This window comes from Oncorhynchus clarkii, chromosome 24, assembly GCF_045791955.1.
Source record: "Oncorhynchus clarkii lewisi isolate Uvic-CL-2024 chromosome 24, UVic_Ocla_1.0, whole genome shotgun sequence".
Lineage (NCBI taxonomy): Eukaryota > Metazoa > Chordata > Actinopteri > Salmoniformes > Salmonidae > Oncorhynchus > Oncorhynchus clarkii.
The window spans coordinates 29,038,154-29,062,596 of NC_092170.1; the positions used below are offsets into that span (position 1 = coordinate 29,038,154).

At 44.6% G+C, this 24,443-nt stretch overlaps 2 protein-coding genes across 3 annotated transcripts in view; both read right to left on the minus strand.

Annotated features, from left to right (window-relative positions):
* Window positions 1-692: 692 nt before the first annotated feature.
* On the minus strand, window positions 693-3,369 carry LOC139382626 (tripartite motif-containing protein 42-like). Its single transcript, XM_071126725.1, has 5 exons — window positions 3,272-3,369; window positions 2,332-3,041; window positions 1,201-1,940; window positions 872-1,096; window positions 693-749 (listed from the first exon to the last, which is right to left on the minus strand). Exons 1-5 carry the CDS (start codon window positions 3,367-3,369, stop codon window positions 693-695), a joined length of 1,830 nt encoding a protein of 609 aa, XP_070982826.1.
* A 1,491-nt stretch (window positions 3,370-4,860) lies between these two features.
* LOC139383038 (calsyntenin-2-like) overlaps window positions 4,861-24,443 on the minus strand; it is a 480,760-nt gene continuing 461,177 nt past the window's right edge. The window contains exons 12-17 of one of the 2 annotated variants that reach the window (XM_071127332.1): window positions 23,946-24,157; window positions 15,676-15,846; window positions 14,320-14,465; window positions 13,959-14,082; window positions 8,518-8,702; window positions 4,861-6,466 (exon numbers count right to left, since the gene is read on the minus strand). In XM_071127332.1, coding sequence (XP_070983433.1) covers window positions 6,272-6,466; window positions 8,518-8,702; window positions 13,959-14,082; window positions 14,320-14,465; window positions 15,676-15,846; window positions 23,946-24,157 — 1,033 coding nt within the window. In that variant the 3' untranslated portion in view covers window positions 4,861-6,271. The remainder of the gene's footprint in view (window positions 6,467-8,517; window positions 8,703-13,958; window positions 14,083-14,319; window positions 14,466-15,675; window positions 15,847-23,945; window positions 24,158-24,443) is intronic. The other variant, XM_071127334.1, reaches the window with a different exon arrangement.

A 24,443-nucleotide genomic window follows, 5' to 3' on the forward strand; every position in this document is an offset into this window, starting at 1 on the left:
CATTTTTCCGGACAGTGCACTTTCTGAAGTGAGTTAATTAGAATGAGTGTATTACCATGTCCTTGAGAGTGGTGTGGGCTGTAGTAGCAGAGGGCTGCTGCTGGGGGTAATAGGATGTCATTATCTAATGTTGTATAAAGAGAGGGTCACCTAGGACTCGTTAGCCTGATACTAATGAGTGTTTTGTTTCATAGGTGATTAAAGAAGTATTTCCGCTGTTTGCACTGGGCACCGAGACGTGACTAAAGACTATAATTTCTATTGTCAAGTGGTCAATACAATGTAATTCTAAGTAACCATTATTTATTAGTTAAGAACAAATTCCACAAAGCATTGTGTTTGGTGAAAAAATTAAATAGCTCACTTTTTCAAAGTAGCTTGCTATATTTTTATTATGCAATGTATGTTTCTGCCTGATAATGCAGTGTATGTTTCTGTCTGATAATGCAGTGTATGTTTCTGCCTGATAATGCAATGTATGTTTCTGCCTGATAATGCAGTGTATGTTTCTGCCTGATAATGCAGTGTATGTTTCTGCCTGATAATGCAGTGTATGTTTCTGCCTGATAATGCAGTGTATGTTTCTACCTGATAATGCAGTGTATGTTTCTGCCTGATAATGCAGTGTATGTGGAAAAGACAGATTGTAAGTGACATATGATGTGTGGGTTCTTCATTTCCTGTTGTAAGAGTTAGATTTCCTGTGTCACGGCTGCCTTGGCCTCGTCTCCCTGGCGCTCGGTGTTCACCTGGGAACAATGACAACATGAACACAACTCAAGTTAGTTGTCAGTAATATAATGTATCTTAAAATAGGATTGGCCTCACAGTCAGTCAGTGAATGTCATTGGTCATGTAGTACTGTACTCACCCTGTAGGAGGCGCTCCACTCCCCGGCCCCATGGCTGTTGACAGAGCGTGCCCAGAACAGGTAGTGTGTGTTTAGGCGGAGCCCGGCTGTCTGCAGGTTGCAGGTCTTCAGCCCCACCAGGACCACTCCCTTCCCCTCCTCCATGGCCATCCCCACGGTAACAGCATCCTGGAAGTGGATGTCAAAGGTCTCCACCTCCTCGCCCATGGGCAGCATCCAGAAGATCTACACAGACAAATAGAGTTATCATCATATTGGATAACTTCACATAGATATAAAACAATACATTTGAAGTTTATAATAAGTCCCTAGTTGCTGTGTAGCTGTACCTCCACAGTGTCTCCGCTGACGATGTGCTGGTAGATGATGGGGGGCCTGGGCAGCAGGTGGCGCTCCTTATTGCTGCAGTCCCCAGCCGACAGGCCCAGCTGTTCCTCCATCACCAGCTTTCTGGGGCTCTTGGGGTTCCGGGGGCTCAGGGGGGAGTCCGCCAGGGCCAGGGTGCGGTGGGGGGTTCCTGGGCAGGATGGCACCTGCAACACCTCGCAGCACCCCTCCAAAATGTCTGACTCCACGCTGGTCGCTGATGCAACCACTGCATCCACTTCAGGGCTCTTCCAGTGGAGGTGGGTCACCAGAAGGCCCTGCAGGTCTCTAAGGAGGGCGTCAAAGTCCATCTTCACCCCCTTGAAGGGCTCCCCCTCCTGGAGAGTCAGGGCAGGGCGGTGGATGTCCCCGTTGACCTTCTGCAGCCACTGGGTCAGAGCCATGGCCCCAGTCAGGAAGGCCACGGTGTCGGGCTCCAGGAGGGCCTGCTCAGAGATCACCTCCAGCCCAGTCAGGGAGCCCAGGAGTGGAGCAGAGGTCTGGAGGAAGTCCCTGGCACCGCTGCAGGTACTGGAGGTCAGGATGTCCAGGTGTGAGAGCAGTGCCGCCTCCTGGTCTAGCAGGACATTACGGAGAGACAGGAAGCCCTCGCGCACGTGGCGTCTCAGCTCGGCACCGTCGGAGCCCGTTCGGACCCTCAACTGATCCATGGACACCATGTCTGCTTCACACTGGGACTTCACTACAGCCACGTGACAAGGGCAGCAATAAACATCTGATACAAACTTAACTTACCTGTATTAATTAACTTTCAATTCATTTATTTTGAGTTTACTCAATTGCCACAACAGAGTAATCTGTTTGACATAATGGCTACCATTACTGTGGTTCACAGAGATGTGGTTTGGAGAATGTATGTTTTACTTGCAGTAATTAAGATGTGAAAGCTGAACTCTGGTAGAGTTTGGCTGCACTTATGAAAGCTAATTAACTGAACCAAAGCTGTTTGTGCAGCAACATTAAGACTTCAAATTAACAACATAAATCCATCAAATGAATACAAAGAAAAACAGCCCTTAGTGGAACTTATATAAAGAGTCTCAGAAACAATAGAGCAGTAGATGTGACCGTACCCTTCTCAGCCTGCTCCAGTGAATTGTGGATGCCCACCTCCCTGCGGGCGCGGGCCTCGTGGACGGGTGACACGTCATGCCCCTGGTGCCCCTGTTCCATGCACTCCTGGCACCCCAGAGCTCCATCGTCAAGGCAACAGTGGGACAGGGAGCTGTCGTGGTGGGTGGGGCATGGATCGTGGCACCCACCCTCCACGGGCTCCGTCAGCACGTGGGCCTGGAATGCCCGGTTGCCATGGAGTTTTCTCAGGTACTTGGCACAGTTGTTGAAGCCACAGGTGCGGCAGCAGCTCTGGGCCTTGCGCTGCTTAGAGCAGATCTCGTAGGTGGTCACCCTCAGGGATGTGTCCTTGGCCCGGGTGTTTTTGGGTTGCTTCACCCGCCTCAGGCCCTCCAGCCTCTCTAGGAGCTGCTCAGATACGTTGGCCAGAAGAAGATTCTCTGGGAAGGGCCAGGCCCCGCCAGGCTGGAGGGAGTAGTGAACCAGGCAACTGGGGCACTGGGAGTAGGGCTGGGCCTGTTGGGCATCAGAGGCCTTGGTGCTGGAGGGCTTCTTGCGGATGCCTTCCAGGCAGGGCTGGCAGAGGCAGTGGCCACAGGGCAGAGACACAGGCTGGAGGAGGAGAGTGTCACAGGATGGGCAGCACAGGTGGAGAGCCAGGGAGCGGGTCATCGGGTCTAGCTCAGCTTTGGTCTGGGCATCCTGAGCGCTAGAAGGGGTAACAGGCAGGCTTAGGGTTCAGAGGGGAGAGCTGGAGAAAAATACTAATGTAGCCTACATACATCATCACTGTTACAGTACAATATCCTCCCTCCACAACTACGACAGCCATTTTCAGATAACTACAACAGTTATTCCTGTCTATACAAACAAACAAAATAAAAATCATATTTGGCACTACTTCAGTACTTGTTAGGCTTTTTAAAATCAGTTTCTTACCCTATCTCCTTTCCTGTGTGTTTGGCTTTGGGGTTGGAGCGCTTCTTTGAAGATCTCAAGCGTGGCCAACAGCCAGATTCAGAATCAGTACCAGGCATTATTGTATTAGATAAGTGATTCCTAGTTGTATTTTATGTGCTGAGATATCCTAAAGAAAACAAAGTCATTATTAGATGTCACTCATTAGGCTAGCCTACTTTATATTTGACTTATTAGCTTACATTTCCTTGCACATTCTAATAGAGATCTTTATATTTAATTACCCAATGTTGACACTTTAACACAATTAGCCTAATCTGGTTAATTCCTTTGCATGTTTCATTGGATTGCAGGTGGAGGGCTACTGAGGCACTTACGTTCTTCAGCACGTCGGTGTGTGATCGAAATGTGAATCTTGCGGGAATATCTAAACTGTTTTACTATGACGTAAACTTGCGGCCATCTATGACGTATTTATAATAGCGTCCGCGGCGGCCGTAATCATGTCGTAACGCGAAGAAATTCCAAGCCCTATAATAGGGTCCGCTATGGCCTATTTCCTCAGTGACAAACAAGTTGAATAAACACCACCAAACATACCACTAGATATGTCCACTAGATGGAGACATTGGATTAAATGTGAACTTTCAAATCAGAAGTTGTAGGTGATCCGTCTTCTCGCAATGAAGATGCTGTGTTGAGTATTGCCCTCAGTTTAAACGGTTAGATGGGCCTAATACCTTTCATAGCTTTGAAATGCCATAGCCTAAAATGTCCATAGTCTTAACTATATGACTAACTAGTGACCCGGCTGCTGAGTATTTCCCACTCCATTTTAATTCCCCCTAGTTGTTTTCTGTATTGAACAAATTGATCTGTGACTGCAGAATGAACGAGAGAAACAGCTAGATTCTAAAACAACTCTTTATTGGTCCATTTACAGAAAGTGCTGTAGTGACCATCCAAAAGAAAACAGTCCAAAGAAAACGTCAAGAAAAACTAAAAAAGCTTTTACCCATTTTAAAGGTTCATATTTATTTTCACCTTCCACCTCTAAAACAAACTCTGGGAGAACATTGGGGAGGGTTGATGCAAAGTCTAGCAAAAGTTCCAAGGGGGTAAGGGTACAGGTGTGAGAGGGGTTCAGGAGCCGAAAGGAACATGGTGGAGGTTGAGGACAAGGTCTCACGTCACAAGCACAGGTGTAACCCTACACAACTGCTGAACACTTTACATGAACTTGTAGCTAGCTATACACGGGCTCTTCAAGACAGGGTTCTCCCAGATAGAACCGAAGGACTATCCCTGGAAAGGATTACATCAAGCAGGGTCACACAGTCAAATACCCAAATGTAGAAAATAGAAACTTTCAATTTCTCCTCATGCCAGGTAAAGTAACATTTTATATTAGGCAGACTGAGTAAGATAGGGGTAAGGGGGGTTGCTGGTATTGACTACAGAACGATAGAAGACCTTATACATGTCCATTAACCAGTTTAAGTTGGGCTTAAGTTGGGCTTAAGTTGGTTTAACTTGCCTGTCTTAGCAGACAGAAAGCATAGCCATTTGGAATGAACTGAACATAGAGATACAAACACAGAGAGCGGGGCAGGGTTTGGTGTAATATGTACAGATTTAATTGACATGGGCGGGGTTATGTGCATACATACAGAAGAAAAGAGGGAGGGGCTTGCTAGATTCAGGGCGGGGTCACCTACTCTAGTTAGTATCTACAGGTAAGAGGAACATATACACATTTACAAGGTTCCTCCTCTCTCGTAGTGTGTCCAAGAAACAGAACAGAAAAAGCCAACTTTCACCTGGGTGCTTATTCAGTTGTGTGCAATGTATATACACAATATTGAAGATAGAATTTAAATGCACAGAGCTGACATGGTTATTGTTTTGCATGACAGAGAAACGTGTCAGTTCTATGCAACACATTTCTGAACATTCTGTAATGTGGCACCTGCATGACTATGCCTCAGGTAAGTACAACATCTCCAACAGCACATCAATCGAAAAACAAATAAAGACTGTTTAGTGCCATTGGGGGACAGCATAACTCTTTAAAATAACCTGGACACCCCATCCAGGATTAAATAAGCAGTATTAAATCAAATATATTCCATTGCAACAAACCTCCAAAATATTTTTCAGGTATTAAAATACTGCAAATCAATGCAATAATATGTTTTTCTTGTTATGCCTTCAATTTTTATTTGATGCAATGGACAGAAGGTATGATATACTGTACACAGATAACATGGTAAGGATTGAAGGAGTTTCCCTATATTGGACTGTACCATCTTAACTATCTCACTGTACCAAGCTAACTCTAGCACAGTGGACTGTACCACTATGTGCCTATGGGAAAGAAACCATTACAAAGGATCATGGCGACCTATAGGACCACAGTTTTTCAGATTAGATTTTAGACCCTGAAAAAATAGGTGGAAATCAGATGTTTGACGAGCAATTTCAGCTGTATAGAGTATTTTAACATTTCGTTTTGTTGTTTTATCACAGTATAAAACAGTAGATAAGCTGTCAGCTTGTGGACTAGGGCTTGAGGTCTGTGGTACTGACTCAGGACCACAAGATAGTAGTACAGCATTGGAGTACCACATTGTAGCCTTTAGTTAACACCAGATGATTTGACATTAAGGAAAGGAGTATTTTTAAATGGAGTACAGGCTGGCGTTGTTCGCTTGTATGTGAGTGAATGAGTGTGTGTGTGTGCGGGTTTGACACGTGTGTGACAGAGTGTGTGTGTGTGTGTGTGTGTGTTTGACACGTGTGTATTACTTTAGTGCTCATTCTATTCTCATCACCATTTCCATTTTCACCAGTAGGGGGAGATGTTGATTCAATTGAGAAAAATCTCAGGTCGTCTCTCATGATTAAACAATTGATTTTATGGTTGTGTGTATGTTGATGCCTCAGCGTGTGTGTGTGTATATTAGTGTTTGTGTGTGTGTGTGTGTGTGTGTGTGCGTCAGTGTGTATGTGTGATTGTATTCAGCAGGTTAATGTAGAGTTGTCCCAGTCCAGCTGGCCCCTCTTGCTGCCCTGTTTTACACTGAGAGCTCCTGGGACCTCCTCCTCCTCCTCCTCGCTGTCATTTGACTCGGCGCTGGTGATGTCATCGTCTTCCTCATCCTCCTCGTCCTCTTCGCTGGCTTCTTCCTCAGCTCCCTGGGGCTCCTGGAAGTTCTGCATGGGGCACAGAGAGGCAACAGGTGTGTGACAGGTTCCGGAGCTGATTACTGTGGCCCTTGTGTATCCTACTCTGTTTCACTATGTCCCATTCGTCCCTCTGCCCTCAAACTTCAGTTACTCACTCTATTTCAGATGCTGTGATGAAGCTGACTCAGTAGCTCTCGTCACTCATTTTTAAATTCCCCTTCCCCATAAATTGTTTAGCGTTGTTACGTTCGTCGTTAGATGAATGAGACCAAAGCGCAGGGTGGAAAGTGTTCATGATTTTGAATACTAAACTCCGACAAAACAACAAAATACAAAACCGAACATAAAGTTCTGCAGGGCTAGACAGCAACTATGCAAAAACAATATCCCACAATCTAAGGTGGGAAAAGGGGCTGCCTAAGTATGATCCCTAATCAGAGACACTGATAGACAGCTGCCTTTGATTGGGAACCATACCCGCCAACAAAGAAATAGACAAACTAGAATGCCCACCCAAATCACACCCCGACCTAACCAAATAGAGAAATAAAAAGGCTCTAAGGTCAGGGTGTGACAAGCGTGTTCATTTCCCCCCATATATCTAGTAAATCATATATCCTAATGGTATACTGTTGTTATCTTCTTTATTTGCCACTGTTGCGTAAGGCTAATTATGTGTCAAGGAAATGTTTGGTCACGTTGCATTGTGACACATTTCAGTTTAATCTTTAAATGCAGTAATTTACCCTTTTTCAAACCTCCAAGTGGATGCCATGTTCAGGTGGACATGAACACTTACTACGTGAATGTAAATGTGGGTGTAATGAAGATGCCTGTTATTATGGTTAAATTATGATTGATGTTCTAGCTCTGGTATGTGAGCTGTGTGGGAGGCTGTCCATAGCCTGGTATACCCCAACCTGCTACAGTTGGTTTGGTATGTGAGCTGTGTGGGAGGCTGTCCATAGCCTGGTGTGTGAGCTGTGTGGGAGGCTGTCCATAGCCTGGTATGTGAGCTGTGTGGGAGGCTGTCCATAGTCTGGTATACCCCAACCTGCTATAGTTGGTTTGGTATGTGAGCTATGTGGGAGGCTGTCCATAGCCTGGTATGTGAGCTGTGTGGGAGGCTGTCCATAGTCTGGTATACCCCAACCTGCTACAGTTGGTTTGGTATGTGAGCTGTGTGGGAGGCTGTCCATAGCCTGGTATGTGAGCTGTGTGGGAGGCTGTCCATAGTCTGGTATACCCCAACCTGCTACAGTTGGTTTGGTATGTGAGCTGTGTGGGAGGCTGTCCATAGCCTGGTATGTGAGCTGTGTGGGAGGCTGTCCATAGTCTGGTATACCCCAACCTGCTACAGTTGGTTTGGTATGTGAGCTGTGTGGGAGGCTGTTCATAGCCTGGTATACCCCAACCTGCAACAGTTGGTTTGGTATGTGAGCTGTGTGGGAGGCTGTTCATAGCCTGGTATACCCCAACCTGCTACAGTTGATTTGGTATGTGAGCTGTGTGGGAGGCTGTTCATAGCCTGGTATACCCCAACCTGCTACAGTTGGTTTGGTATGTGAGGTATGTGGGAGGCTGTCCATAGCCTGGTATACCCCAACCTGCTACAGTTGGTTTGGTATGTGAGCTGTGTGGGAGGCTGTCCATAGCCTGGTATACCCCAACCTGCTATAGTTGGTTTGGTATGTGAGCTGTGTGGGAGGCTATTCATAGCCTGGTATACCCCAACCTGCTACAGTTGGTTTGGTATGTGAGCTGTGTGGGAGGCTGTTCATAGCCTGGTATACCACAACTAAAGTTGGTTTGGCAGGGTAGGCCTGATTGAGACTTAGGTTTTTGATTTCTATTCAAACCTGTACTTCGAGAGTCTGTTAATTTAGTAAATACCTTTGTTGATGATGTAACTATTCATGGGATCTTGTCATTCACCTGGAACCCCCTGTCACTGTTAATAAACTGGACAGTATTTCGCCCTGATCCTGACTGCACTTAAGGCTGTTCCAACATCTGGTCCGTACAACACTCACCTTCCTCCCCCACGGTTTTGTTTTCAGTCCCCCTCTTCCCCTTACCTCCATAGGATTGACTGTGATATTGAGCGCTGAGTCATCCCAGTCCAGCTCGCTCTCTTTGGTTGTGTCTGAGCTCCTGCCCTCCTGTTGGTGTGTCAGGTGAATACGGTAGATGCCTAGCACAACCACCACCACCAGGGCGGCGATACAGATCACTATCACCACTGTGGCAGCACTGGGGACTCCTGGGGGGTAAGGACAGGTCATGTTAATATACTGTATGTTAAGTAACATGGTGCACCCACAAGCATATCAAATACTTGGTTATGCACACAACCAAAACATCTCAGGTATTCAGTATGCACACACACATAACGAGAGCATTACCACACACACACACACACACACACACACACACACACACACACACACACACACACACACACACACACACACACACACACACACAGAGAGAGAAGGTCTTAGATCTGTAATGTTGAGGTTGTGCTGATCTGTACTATACTCTCAAAATAACATCAACACCCTGCCTTCTAACTCTCTCTCCTTCAGATAAGATATTATATGATGTGTGTATTCATCCAGCTACAGAGGACTCTTCTAATTGGTAATTTGATTCAGTCTGCTTCCTTATTACAGAGAGAGGGGGAGGGTGTGGGAGAGGAGAAAGAAGAGAGGAGAGAGATCATTTTTTAAACACCAATCCATAGCCTTTGATCTCTCTCATGTTAAAGGCACCCCAGTGTATATACATGAATGCACACAGAATGTTACCGGAGGGTCTGTACAGTCTCCCAACAGAACAATCTACACAGAATGTTACTAGAGAGTCTGTACGGTCTCCCAACAGAACAATCTACACAGAATGTTACCAGAGAGTCTGTACAGTCTCCCAGCAGAACAATCTACACAGAATGTTACTAGAGAGTCTGTACGGTCTCCCAACAGAACAATCTACACAGAATGTTACTAGAGGGTCTGTACGGCCTCCCAATAGAACAATCTACACAGAATGTTACCAGAGAGTCTGTACGGTCTCCCAACAGAACAATCTACACAGAATGTTACTAGAGAGTCTGTACGGTCTCCCAACAGAACAATCTACACAGAATGTTACTAGAGAGTCTGTACGGTCTCCCAACAGAACAATCTACACAGAATGTTACCAGAGAGTCTGTACGGTCTCCCAGTAGAACAATCTACACAGAATGTTACTAGAGAGTCTGTACGGTCTCCCAACAGAACAATCTACACAGAATGTTACCAGAGGGTCTGTACGGTCTCCCAATAGAACAATCTACACAGAATGTTACCAGAGAGTCTGTACGGTCTCCCAACAGAACAATCTACACAGAATGTTACTAGAGAGTCTGTACGGTCTCCCAACAGAACAATCTACACAGAATGTTACCAGAGAGTCTGTACGGTCTCCCAACAGAGCAATCTACACAGAATGTTACCAGAGAGTCTGTACAGTCTCCCAGCAGAACAATCTACACAGAATGTTACTAGAGAGTCTGTACGGTCTCCCAACAGAACAATCTACACAGAATGTTACTAGAGGGTCTGTACGGTCTCCCAATAGAACAATCTACACAGAATGTTACCAGAGAGTCTGTACGGTCTCCCAACAGTACAATCTACACAGAATGTTACTAGAGAGTCTGTACGGTCTCCCAACAGAACAATCTACACAGAATGTTACTAGAGAGTCTGTACGGTCTCCCAACAGAACAATCTACACAGAATGTTACCAGAGAGTCTGTACGGTCTCCCAACAGAACAATCTACACAGATGTTACTAGAGAGTCTGTACGGTCTCCCAACAGAACAATCTACACAGAATGTTACTAGAGGGTCTGTACGGTCTCCAAATAGAACAATCTACACAGAATGTTACCAGAGAGTCTGTACGGTCTCCCAACAGAACAATCTACATTATTCACTTCATTAAAGACACCCCTCCATGCACACTTCTCATGTGTTCTCTCTCTCTCTCTCTCTCTCTCTCTCTCTCTCTCTCTCTCTCTCTCTCTCTCTCTCTCTCTCTCTCTGCTCCCTCTCTCTCTCGCTTTCAGCTGCCTCTCTCTCTCGCTTTCAGCTCCCTCTCTCTCTCGCTTTCAGCTCCCTCTCTCTCTCGCTTTCAGCTCCCTCTCTCGCTTTCTCCTCCCTCTCTATCTCTCTGTCTCTCGCTTTCTCCTCCCTCTCTCTCTCGCTTTCAGCTCCCTCTCTCGCTTTCTCCTCCCTCTCTCTCTTTCGCTTTCTGCTCTCTCTCTCTCGCTTTCAGCTCCCTCTCTCTCTCTCGCTTTCAGCTCCCTCTCTCTCTCTCGCTTTCAGCTCCCTCTATCTCTCTCGCTTTCAGCTCCCTCTCTCTCTCGCTTTCAGCTCCCTCTCTCTCTCGCTTTCAGCTCCCTCTCTCTCTCGCTTTCTCCTCCCTCTCTCTCTCTCTCTCGCTTTCTCCTCCCTCTCTCTCTCTCTCTCTCGCTTTCTCCTCTCTCTCTCTCTCTCTCTCTCTCTCTCTCGCTTTCTCCTCTCTCTCTCTCTCTCTCAGTAACATTACACTCACAGAACTCACAGAAGTGCCTGTCTTCTCTTGAGAGCCAGGTCTGCCTTCGGAGGCCTTTCTCAATAACAAGGTTATGCTCACTGAGTCTGTCCATAGTCAAAGATATCCTTAAGTTTGGGTTTGTCCTGGGGCTCTGTTGGGTCTGTCTGTGTTTGTGAATAGAGCCCCAGGACCAGCTTGCTGAGGGGACTCTTCTCCAGGTTCATCTCTCTGCAGGTGATGGCTTTGTTGTGGAAGGTTTGGGAATCGCTTCCTTTTAGGTGGTTGTAGAATTTGATGGCTCTTTTCTGGATTTTGATAAATAGCGGGTATCGGCCTAATTCTGCCCTGCATGCATTATTTGGTGTTTTACGTTGTACACAGAGGATATTTTTGCAGAATTCTGCATACAGTCTCAATTTGGTGTTGGTCCATTTAGTGAATTCTTGGTTGGTGATCGGACCCCAAACTTCACAACCGCAAAGGGCAATGGGTTCTATAACTGATTCAGGTATTTTTAGCCAGATCCTAATTGGTAAGTCGAATTTTATGTTCCTTTTGATGGCATAGAATGCCCTTCTTGCCTTGTCTCTCAGATAGTTCACAGCTTTGTGGAAGTTACCTGTAGCGCTGATGTTTAGGCCAAGGTATGTATAGTTTTTGTGTGCTCTAGGGCAACGGTGTCAAGATAGTATTTGTATTTCTGGTCCTTGCGATTGAACCTTTTTTGGAACACCATTATTTTGGTCTTACTGAGATGTACTGTCAGGGCCAAGGACTGGCATAATCTGTGCAGAAGATCTAGGTGCTGCTGTAGGCCCTCCTTGGTTGGTGACATAAGCACCAGATCATCAGCAAACAGTAGACATTTGACTTCAGATTCTAGTAGGGTGAGGCCGGGTTCTGCAGACTGTTCTAGTGCCCTCGCCAATTCATTGATATATATACAGTGAGGGAAAAAAGTAGTTGATCCCCTGCTGATTTTGTAAGTTTGCCCACTGACAAAGAAATTATCAGTCTATAATTTTAATGGTAGGTTTATTTGAACAGTGAGAGACAGAATAACAACAAAAAAATCCAGAAAAACACATGTCAAAAAAGGTTATAAATTGATTTGCATTTTAATGAGTGAAAGTATTTGACCCCCTCTCAGTCAGAAAGATTTCCTTCTCCCAGGTGTCTTTTATACAGGTAACGAGCTGAGGTTAGGAGCACACTCTTAAATGGAGTGCTCCTAATCTCAGCTTGTTACCTGTATAAAGGACACCTGTCCACAGAAGCAATCAACCAATCAGATTCCAATCTCTCCTCCATGGCCAAGACTTAAGAGCTCTCCAAGGATGTCAGGACAAGATTGTAGACCTACACAAGGCTGGAATGGGCTACAAGACCATCGCCAAGCAGCTTGGTGGGAAGGTGGCAATAGTTGGTGTATTTATTCGCAAATGGAAGAAACACTAAATAACTGTCAATCTCCCTCGGCCTGGGGCTCCATGCAAGATCTCACCTCGTGGAGTTGCAATGATCATGAGAACCATGAGAATCATGAGGAATCAGCCCAGAACTACATGGGAGGATCTTGTCAATGATCTCAAGGCAGCTGGGACCATAGTCACCAACAAAACAATTAGTAACACACTACGCCGTGAAGGACTGAAATCCTGCAGCGCCCGCAAGGTCCCCCTGCTCAAGAAAGCACATATACATGCCCGTCTGAAGTTTGCCAATAAACATCTGAATTATTCAGAGGACAACTGGGTGAAAGTGTTGTGGTCAGATGAGACCAAAATGGAGCTCTTTGGCATCAACTCAACTTGCTGTGTTTGGAGGAGGAGGATGACCCCAAGAACACCATCCCCACCGTCAAACATGGAGGTGGAAACATTATGCTTTGGGAGTGTTTTTCTGCTAAGGGGACAGGACAACTTCACCGCATCAAAAGGACGATGGACGGGGACATGTACCATCAAATCTTGAGTGAGAACCTCCTTCCCTCAGTCAGGGCATTGGAAATGGGTCGTGGATGGGTATTCCAGCATGACAATGGCCCAAAACACATGGCCAAGGCAACAAAGGAGTGGCTCAAGAAGAAGCACATTAAGCTCCTGGAGTGGCCTAGCCAGTCTCCAGACTTTAATCCCATAGAAAATCTGTGGAGGGAGCTGAAGGTTCGAGTTGCCAAACGTCAGCCTCGAAACCTTAATGACTTGGAGAAGATCTGCAAAGAGGAGTGGGACAAAATCCCTCCTGAAATGTGTGCAAACCTGGTGGCCAACTACAAGAAACGTCTGACCTCTGTGATTGCCAACAAGGGTTTTGCAACCAAGTACTAAGTAATGTTTTGCAGAGGGGTCAAATGCTTATTTCCCTCATTAAAATGCAAATCAATTTATAACATTTTTGACATGCGTTTTTCTGGATTTTTGTTGTTGTTATTCTGTATCTCACTGTTCAAATAAACCTACCATTAAAATTATAGACTGATCATTTCTTTGTCAGTGGGCAAACGTACAAAATCAGCAGGGGATCAAATACTTTTTTTCCCTCACTGTATGTTGAAGAGGCTGGGGCTTAAGCTGCATCCCTGTCTCACCACACGGCCCTGTGGGAAGAGATGTGTTTTTTTTGCCTGTTTAAACCGCACAATTGTTGTTTGTTTACATGGATTTTAAATGTTGTATGTTTTTCTCTCGCTCTCTCTCTCTCTGTGTGTTCAATAATAGTAGCTATTTACACATGCACGCAGAGTCCTCCCCATTCTCCAATAGCACTGTAGTCCAGTTTCTTCTCTCTCTCACACACACACACACACACACACACACACACACACAGACACAGAGGTGTGTTAAAAGGTGTGTTGGGCTGGAACAGAATTATCCTATGGTAAGTCCTACCTGAGCTGTGTGTGGGGTATAGACTGATGATTCTATAGTCTTACCTGGACCGTGTGTGGGGTATAGACTGTGGACCATGGCCAGATGAGGAACGACTTGCATGTACTGGGACGGGGCTACCATGTGATTGACATGCTTCCCAGCCTCTGATTTGTGGAGTACACTAATCTGGGCGGGGCAAGAATAGAGAGCAAGGTTACAGGTATAATAAATGTCTCAGTAAATGTAGGAGTATATTCCAAATAAGGACTATTACACACAGAACCGTCAGAGATTTTCTGGAAAGAGCAAGTTGAAAAGGCAAAGGGTCTCAGGGCAGGAAATGTTTAATCAATTATAATTTCTGGAAGCACAGGAACATTGGAATTCCTGTATTTTTATCGTTCCGCTCTCTAGTCCACTGACCTCCAGGGTGAACTCATTGCTGGTGTAGCGTCCGTTTAGCTCAGAGCAGGTGAGACGGAACTTCCTGTCTGGGGTCTGGGCGGGGTGCCAGTTGTGGTAATGCACCTGCCTGATCACCTGCTCATAATTGGACATGGAGTCCACACCTGAGAGAGATGGTGGACACATTCCTATGGTCACTACCAGTATCATAGATCAGGGGTTATGGATTTAGAGGAAGATAGGGGTTCTGGATATAGAGGAAGATAGGGGTTATGGTTATAGAGGAAGATAGGGGTTATGGATATAGAGGAAGATAGGGGTTATGGTTATAGAGGAAGATAGGGGTTATGGTTATAGAGGAAGATAGGGGTTATGGATATAGAGGAAGATAAGGGTTATGGATATAGAGGAAGATAGGGGTTATGGTTATAGACAAAGATAGGGGTTATGGTTATAGAGGAAGATAGGGGTTATGGATATAGAGGAAGATAGGGGTTATGGATATAGAGGAAGATAGGGGTTATGGATATAGAGGAAGATAGGGGTTCTGGTTATAGAGGAAGATAGGGGTTATGGTTATAGAGGAAGATAGGGGTTATGGATATAGAGGAAGATAGGGGTTATGGTTATAGAGGAAGATAGGGGTTATGGTTATAGAGGAAGATAGGGGTTATGGATATAGAGGAAGATAAGGGTTATGGATATAGAGGAAGATAGGGGTTATGGTTATAGACAAAGATAGGGGTTATGGTTATAGAGGAAGATAGGGGTTATGGATATAGAGGAAGATAGGGGTTATGGATATAGAGGAAGATAGGGGTTATGGATATAGAGGAAGATAGGGGTTATGGGTGTAGAGGAAGATAGGGGTTATGTATATAGAGGAATATAGGGGTTATGGATATAGAGGAAGATAGGGGTTACGGATATAGAGGAAGATAGGGGTTATGGATATAGAGGAAGATAGGGGTTATGTATATAGAGGAATATAGGGGTTATGGATATAGAGGAAGATAGGGGTTATGGTTATAGAGGAAGATAGGGGTTATGGTTATAGAGGAAGATAGGGGTAATGGTTACAGAGGAAGATAGGGGTTATGGTTATAGAGGAAGATAGGGGTTATGGATATAGAGGAAGATAGGGGTTACAGTTATTGAGGAAGATATGGGGTTGTGGTTATAGAGGAAGATAGGGGTTATGGATATAGAGAAAGATAGGGGTTATGGTTATAGAGGAAGATAGGGGTTATGGTTAGGTGTTTGCATGGTAACATAGATGGAGGCATGCCAGAGGTGGAGTTGGAGTTGGGGTAGGAGTCAGAAGTTAGATAGGGATTAGAGGTCAGGAAATGTGACGTTTACATGGTAACTTACCGTATATAGACATGCCGGAGGTGGAGTTGGTGGCGTCCAGGTGTTTCCCCAGCAGGGTGCTACGCTGCAGCTGGAGACTCTCCTGCTCTGGCCTCAGCTCCTCCCCCAGCACCAGGATGTCACAGTAGTCCAGGTTATGAATGATCTCCTCCTGGACCCCCGGCCTGCCCGCTGAAACACACACATGTGAGAATGCATGTACGCACGCACGCACGCACGCACGCACGCGCACGCACACGCACGCACGCACGCACGCACGCACGCACACACACACACACACACACACGTAACAGTATGACCTTTTTACCGTCCCCTCGCCCATATCCGGGCGCGAACCAGGGACTCTCTGCATACATCAACAACAGTCACCCACGAAGCATCGTTACCCATCGCTCCACAAAAGCCGCGGGGAACCACTACTTCAAGGTCTCAGAGCAAGTGACGTCACCGTTTGAAACGCTATTTAGCGCGCACCGCTAACTAAACTAGCCGTTTCACATCTGTTACCCTCACCCCCCTTTTGACCTTCCTCCTTTTCTGCAGCAACCAGTGATCCAGGTCAACAGCATCAATGTAACAGTATAATTTTAGACCGTCCCCTCGCCCATACCCGGGCGCAAACCAGGGACTCTCTGCACACATCAACAGTCACTCACGAAGCATCGTTACCCATCGCTCCACAAAAGCCGCAGCCCTTGCAGAGCAAGGGAAACCACTACTACAAGGTCTCAGAGCAAGTGACGTCACCGATTGAAACGCTATTTAGCGCGCACCGCTAACTAAGCTAGCTGTTTCACATCCGTTACATACACACACACACACACATACACACCAGTGGAGGCTCCTTAGAGGAGGAAGGGGAGAAATCCTTAGTGAATTTCTTATAAAAAAAAAAATTGTAAAACATTTTTAAAAAGTTGTCCTTTTTAGATAAAACTATACTAAATAAATTCACGTCACCAAATCATTTATTAAAACACACTATTTTGCAATGAAGGTCTACAGTAGCCTCAACAGTTCTCTGTAGAGTAGCACCATGGTGTAGCCGGAGGACAGCTAGCTTCTGTCCTCCTCTGGGTATATTCGACTTCAATACAAAACCTAGTAGGCTCATGGTTCTCACCCCTTGCATAGACTTACACAGTAATTATAACAACTTCTGGAGGATGTCCTCCAACCTATCAGCGCTCTTGCAGCATGAACTGACATGTTGTTCACCCAATCAAATGATCAAATAATGAATCTAGTACTGAAAGCACAAGATACAGCTAGCTAACACAGCAGTGCATAAACTGCAGTGAGTAGTTAAATTAAAGAGAGAGAAAGAACAGTTATGAACAGTTGAACATAACTGTTGAACTTAACTGAACACAACTGTTGAACGGTTATGAACAAATTTGAATTTCTTCAAAATGAAGGAGAGGCAAGAGAGAGCTAGAGATTGTCATTTGTTTTCAGTTTCAGTTTCACTTACTTAGCTAGAAAGTGCATCAAGTGTCACAACCCTGACCTTAGAGATCATTTTAATTCTCTATTTGGTTAGGTCAGGGTATGACTTGGGTGGGCAATCTATGTTTTCTATTTCTTTGTTGGCCGGGTATGGTTCCCAATCATACTTAGGCAGCCTTTTTTCCACCTGTAGTTGATGGGATCTTGTTTTTGTACTGTTGCTTTCCAGCCCTACACAACTGTGCATTTCGGTTTGTATTTTTTCTGTCATCAATAAAAGAAAGATGTACGCCTACCACGCTGCACCTTGGTCTACTCCTTCCAATGACGAGCATAACAGCAAGCTAGTTAAGCCTACTCAAACACCCTGCTTAAACAGAGGGATGCTATGTTAGCTAGCTGGCTATGACTATCCAACACAACACTGGAACTCTTCCAAGTCAAGGTAAGCTTTTAGTATTACTAATTTATTGTCACTGGGGTCCGCCGGTGTACCTGTTAAACTGCTACCTGACTATACACTGTAACGTTACTGCATGATTTTAGCGTGTTTACTAACGTGTTACTATTAGTTATTTTAGCTATGTTGACTATGACGTTACTTTAGCTAATATGCGACTCGTTTCAGGAAACTTGGCGTATGTCGCGGGTCACTAGGAGAGCCGTTTGAACGTAAACTTGTTATTTTTTATCAAAATGCAACATTTTGGCAGAAATTCCTTCTCGACCATGTGAATTTCATGTGCCTTAATAACAATCTTGTATGCATCTGCAAATATGAATACAATTGTTAAATTACGAGCCTAGTTGGTTTAGCCACAGAAAAAGTCTGCAACCTTCCCGCTAGTCATGATTGGCTGAGATAATGAGTGGGCTGGACATGCAGAGAGATGAGTTTGGATTGGTCTGCCATATAGCACGCGTCTGTCTATTTGAGCTGGTCAGTATGTCTAGGTTATCCTGTCTAACGCATACTTTTTAAAAATGCATCGTGTAGTTAAACAGCATAAGCCTAATGTCAAGTTAAAGTGTACTGTTAGCTAGCTAACGTTAGCTGGCTGGCACGCTAGCTAACATTATGTGTATGTTGAGTTTTGAAATTAGTGGAATTTGAGTATGATACAGTAGCTAAGAAGATGGAGAAATAGCCTGTGTCATCTTCAAATTAAGGGCTACCATGGCATCCGACAGGAGATGCATCCATCCATGATGTATATGGGTAAGATAGTATAGCTAGCTACATTTTCAGATATTACATGTCTCCAATTTTGACAGGAAGTGGTTTCATTTCAAGTTAAAGCGTACTGTTAGCTAGCAAACGTTAGCTGGCTGGCTCGTTAGCTAATATTATGTGTATGATCTTATTATTCTTATCTCAGAGCCATTTGCTTGACTAGTTATAGCCTATTGTTAGCTAGCTAACATTGAACCTGGTTGGTTAGCTACCTGCAGATTCATGCAGGGTAGTAACATCATGAGTTGGGATTATGGTTCATTGTTTAGCTAGCTAGCTAGCAAGATACATGTCTTAATAAAATACTCATCTGAGTGTGCCAGAGTGTAGAATAACTGATTAATTTACGAACCTTCAACACCCGTTGAATATGGTCGATGTCAGTAAACGTCGGCAAAAAAGGGTACAGTAATTCAATTGTTGACAGCAGCACAGTTTCAGTCACCAATGCTCTGGATAACATGAAAACTGCCTTACCAGCTCTGCTAGGGTGAGTAAAATGGTCAGAGTGGGGTGTTCTCTAATTTGTGTCTGGAAGTAGCTAGCAAGCTAGCCAATGTTAGCCATTTAGCTTGGATGCTTGACTGCCGTTGTGAGGTCAGAATGTTCGGATCAACCCTACTCATTGGCCAGAGCATAAAGTGTGCTCTCTGAACGCAATGAGAGCGAAACGCTCTAAATTTACTGACAGCACAGTTGCAGTCATCGACGCTCTGGGTTTAGACAAAGAAGGGCTCTCCAGTAGTAGTACCAAAACATTCAAAGGCCAATTTCTCAAAAGTGAGTTTACAAGTTTAGCAACATTCAAAGCAAAATTACTTTCTCATTGTTCCTCAACTGTAGTGTATGTAAGGGAACACCCCCCTGAAATGTACAAAAATGAATGGGAAGTCATTGGCACTGTACAAACCATATACACAGTGTCCAATACCACTCAATTCGGCGTTGTTTCATTCAAAGTTGATTGCAAATGCCATATGGCAAATGCCAAATGTAGCACTGCAAAAATCCAACAGATGGCGAGTGCGCTCCACTGTGATTTTTCATATTGCAAATGTAACACAAGTCAAGACCCAAAAGTAACATTTTGAAAAACTTACCCCCTTAACAAAAAAGTGCTTTCTGGACCGTTTTTCTAAATTCTTTCGATTTTTGTGTGAATTACACATGTATAAGAACTGTATGAACATACTTTAGTCATGCTTTATTATCATCATTTTTATTTTATTTTTAAAAAGATCTGACCTTTTTAACCCTTCGAAACAGCACCTATGACACCATTTTAAGGCACTTCCGGTTGGCACATGAAGCTGAAAGTCAACACATATCCTCCTTGGGGTAGGCACTTATTGAATTTTGAGTTTTATGTTAAGAACTGACTTATTTATGGAGGGTTTAGTAAGTGTGTGTTAATTCAGAAAATCACAGAAAATCACAGAAATCTCGCAGAGCTCCGAAGCACACTTTAAAAAGATTTGTATGAACACGCTGCAACTGGATCTGTAACTTAAAAAAATATATATATTTTTGAAGATCACTAATTTGACATTGTACGATTTCTCTTAAATGACGATAGATACATGGCTGATTCTTTTTTTATTGACACCGTAGGTTCCATTACTTTGACGTGAAGCGGAAAAATTATTGCTCTATTTTCATTTTTGACCAGAAAAATGTCCATAACTCAAAAACCGTTGAGGCATAGATGTCATCTTGTTCGGGGTAAACTGCCCATTATGCCAAACCTATGCTCACCAAGTTTCATATTCAAAATCTTTTTCGTTTAGGAGATAAGGCCACGTCGTGATTGGTGATGTTTTGTACATTTGCAATATGATTCCATTCGCCCTCTTGTGGAATTTACAGGGAGAGCGGAAAAATGACCAAAATTTGAACATTTTTAATAAAATGGAAACCGAATGTCAGAGAGAGTTCATTTGATGACTTCCTGGAAGATCCGGCCCTGCCGCACGGCCCGACCCCGTCCGCAAATTTTAGAAACGTTGTCGGACATCTAGTAAGGGACCGTACATTTGCATTGTGGACTTTCTCACTAACCATATGGCAAATGTCAAAATGTTCCCTTAAGGTGTCATATAGAACTTTGTAGCTGAGTCTCTTCTTTAATCCAATGTAAAAAACACAATTTAAAATGCTACATATGACTGATTTGAACCGGTCGGTCACATATTGTGACAACGATGTAGGCTGTGTTTAGCGGAAAGGTTTTTACGCCTGGTCACATACAGCTGATGTGTTGTGCATTAAAGTTCACAAACTAAGGAAAAAGGTGAGAGGAGAGCACATAGATGCGAGAAGGAATGCAACGTGGCTGCTATGAATGTGAACTGTGTTTATGCGTGACCAGGGGTGTTATTCATTCCGCCGATTCTGTTGACAAACATTTCATAAATGGAAGCAAAGAGAGCGAAACGGTGATAAACATACCTGAATTTGTCCAATAGAAACTCTCTTGTTAAACTGTTGGACTAATGATTGCACCTTAGATCAGCTAGATGCACGCAAGCGTTTGCAAGGCAGTATTGAATGTCACCTAAACATTTTCTCTCGACATGTGTGCAGGTCGGCTAGGCTAGGTTATAGCAACCTCATGATGGGTATCGGGGAAATTAGATTATCGTGTAGTAGCCTAAACCCATCGATGTTACATTGAACTGGGTGAATGAATGAGAGTCATCCAATATGCTCTAATAGAAATAAGGCAATGCTCATAAACTGTTTTTGTCCTCACTCAACTTAAACGGCACACACACATTTCCGAACTGTGCAAATTAACTAAACTAACCTTAATTTACCCTAATGAAAATTGTATCACCACCTACAAAAATGTCCATTAATGACAAAGCACATACATTTCCTATTGCTGCAGGATTAATTTCCTGCTGTGAGAAGCAGGGTCAAATTAAGATGCATCTGTACACAACAACATTATCCAAGACAAAAATGTTTCATTCCACAATTCCACACGAACAAACTTAAACTAACAAACTATTTTAGCCAAAACACAGTTCAAACACGCCCTCTATCGCTACACAATCAGCCAGCCTGATGTCACAGAGTCTGCTGTACAGCCTGCTAACCGGTAAGACACAGGTCTCTGTAGCGCTCCATGCCTCTCAGCCTGCTGTGTCTCTGTACCTGCCATGCCCACTCCACAGCCTCCCTACGGTGAGGCACTCCTCAGAGCAGGGGCTGTCCCTGGAACAGCAGGGTTCCCGGGAGACCCTGGGTCTCCTCTATCCCTGGCTGAGGCTTGATTGATTGCAGAGCTGTGCTAACTGGGGGAAGGAGGGGAAACATCTGGAGCTGAGTAGAACCCCTGAGACACACAGGCAGAGAGAGATGGAGGGAGGGGAGAGGGAAAGTTAAGAAATAACTGGAGACACAGTGGAGAGAAGAGGAGAGCATGTGCTGGTGGTAAGGAAAGAGTATGAGAGACTAACAAAGAAAGAGAAAAGGAGAATACGAGGGCAAACAGTGAAACCTGAAAGAAAGAGAGAGAGAGAGAGAGCGAGAGAGACAGAGAGACAGAGAAAGAGAGAGAGACACAGAGAGAGACAGAGAGAGAGACAGAGAGAGAGAGACACAGAGAGAGACACAGAGACAGAGAGAGAGAGAGACAGAGAGAGAGAGACAGAGAGAGACGGAGAGAGACAGAGAGAGAGAGAGACACAGAGAGAGAGACAGAGAGAGAGAGAGAGACACAGAGAGAGAGACAGTGTATGCCCAAATGTATGACCATATTAGAGACACATATTTCCCTCAGATTACACAGATCCACAAAGAATTCGAAAACAAATCCAATTTTGATAAACTCCCATATCTACTGAGTGAAATTCCACTGTGTGCCATCACATCAGCAAGATTTGTGACCTGTTGCTACAAGAAAAGGGCAACCAGTGAAGAACAAACACCATTGTAAATACAACCCATATTTATGTTTATTTATTTTATCTTGTGTCTTTTAACCATTTGACATTGTATTGTCTTTATTGTTTTGAAACTCCTGTATGTGTAATGGTTACTGTTAATTATTATTGTTTATTTCACTTTATATATTATCTACCTCACTTGCTTTGGCAATGTTAACACGTTTCCCATGCCAATAAAGCCCCTTGAATTGAATTGAATTGAGAGAGAGACAGTTAGTGCTAAATGCGGCTGCTAGAATCCTGACCTGAACCAAAAATGTGATCATATCACTCCAGTGCTAGCCTCCCTACACTGGCTTCCTGTCAATGCAAGGACTGATTTCAAGGATTTACTGCTAACCTACAAAGCACTACACGGGCTTGCTCCTACCTATCTCTCTGATTTGGTCCTGCCGTACATACCTACACGTACTCTACGGTCACAAGACACAGGCCTCCTAATTGTCCCTAGAATTTCTAAGCAAACAGCTGGAGGCAGGGCTTTCTCCTATAGAGGTCCATTTTAATGGAAAGGTCTGCCTACCCACGCGAGATACGCAAACTCAGTCTCACTGTGGTTGGATTAACAAGAATTGTATCTTTAAAATGGTGCCTAATACTTGTATGTTTGAGAAAATTGAATTATGAGATTTCTGTTGATTGAATTTGGCGCCCTGCAATTTAATTTGCTGTTGGCGAGGGGTTCCGCTAGCGGAACGGGGTTAACCAGTCCTAGTCAGGTTAGTGACTGGTGACCCTTTCTCCACACTAAGTACCTGTCTAATCCTGCTGTGTGAGCCAAATTTATGACTTCTAAAGAAACTGTGAATGGAGGGGGAGGCAGAACAGAGCTGTCCTGTACTACTGGCCTTAAGACTTGCTCTCCCTCCCTCTCTCCTTCTCTCCCCAGCATCTACAGTCCAGCCCCCTGCTGACTAAGACCTCTGCTTACCAGACAAATGATTCTATGGGTTCCTGCCTGGCTGAACTGCAAATGGAAATGACCTTTTAATACCAGCTCTTGTCTTCTCAGAGCAGAGACTGGGATCAACACAGAACAGCTCTGACTCAGCCTTGACGCTTTAGCTGCCAATTAGACAGCGATAACCAGAGGTTTCACTCGCTCCATTGCCAGGGAGTTGGAAAAAAACCCTGCATCGCTTTCAGGACTCAGACTCTCTCTTTCCTCCTCATGTTTTGCCTCTGAAATGGAGACCACAGCTGGAAGCTATAGATTAACCAAGTCTTCTGTGACTAGGAGTGTGTGGCTAATGGTGTGTGTGTGTGTGTGTGTGTGTTTGTGTAGAGAGAAGTTGATGAAATTCTATAATAAGAGGAGATGTTGTACACTCCAGAGTTTAATCAAATAGTTTAGTGGTGCTGTCCCCTTTCGGACCATATCATCATTACCCCTCTGCTATTCTCTGTTTATTGAGCTCTCTCTGTCTCTCTCTGTCTCTCTTTCGCTCTGGTTTGCACCCAGTGTCTATCCATTTCTCTACCACACACACACACACACACACACACACACACACACACACACACACACACACACACACACACACACACACACACACACACCACACACACACACACACACACACACACACACACACACACACACACACACACGCCTCTATGCCTGTACCCTGTACCTGTATGGTGTGAGGCTGTGTCTCCCTTGGTGACAGTACTGATGATGTGAAGGTCCTGGAACAGAGTGAGTCCGGCTGGTCCTCTGAGGTCAGCTGCTGGCCTGGTCAGTCTGTCCACCCCAGCTATAGTGATCCTGGGTTCACTGGGCTGCAGCACCATCACCACTGCATCGATGTCCGGGATGGAGATACACGTGTCCTCCCCAAAACACCTTGGAGATGGAGATTAGGGAAGGGTTGAATGTGTGTGTACTGTATGTTTCAGTATGTTTGCCTGGGTATCACTTTAGGTAAGTGTGAAATATCAGAGCCATTGTGCCCTTAGAATGCTTAGATACTTTGAGAATGTGTGTGTGGGTTAATTCCAGGAATCAGCAACCTTGGAAGATTAAAAAAGCCTCCCCAAGTACACTGTAGGAGTGGTGAGGCTGACCGAACTGTGACAGACTCCCAGAGAGCAACAACACACAGACAGTGATGCAGACATCTGACATAGAC

Excerpts from the sequence above, each read along its gene's own strand:
- LOC139382626 (XM_071126725.1), bottom strand. The coding sequence starts at position 3,369 with ATGCCTGGTACTGATTCTGAATCTGGCTGTTGGCCACGCTTGAGATCT. Across the intron at positions 3,042-3,271 it reads CACACAGGAAAGGAGATAGG|CGCTCAGGATGCCCAGACCA; the intron begins GTAAGAAACTGA and ends TACCCCTTCTAG. Across the intron at positions 1,097-1,200 it reads TCAGCGGAGACACTGTGGAG|ATCTTCTGGATGCTGCCCAT; the intron begins GTACAGCTACAC and ends TTGTCTGTGTAG.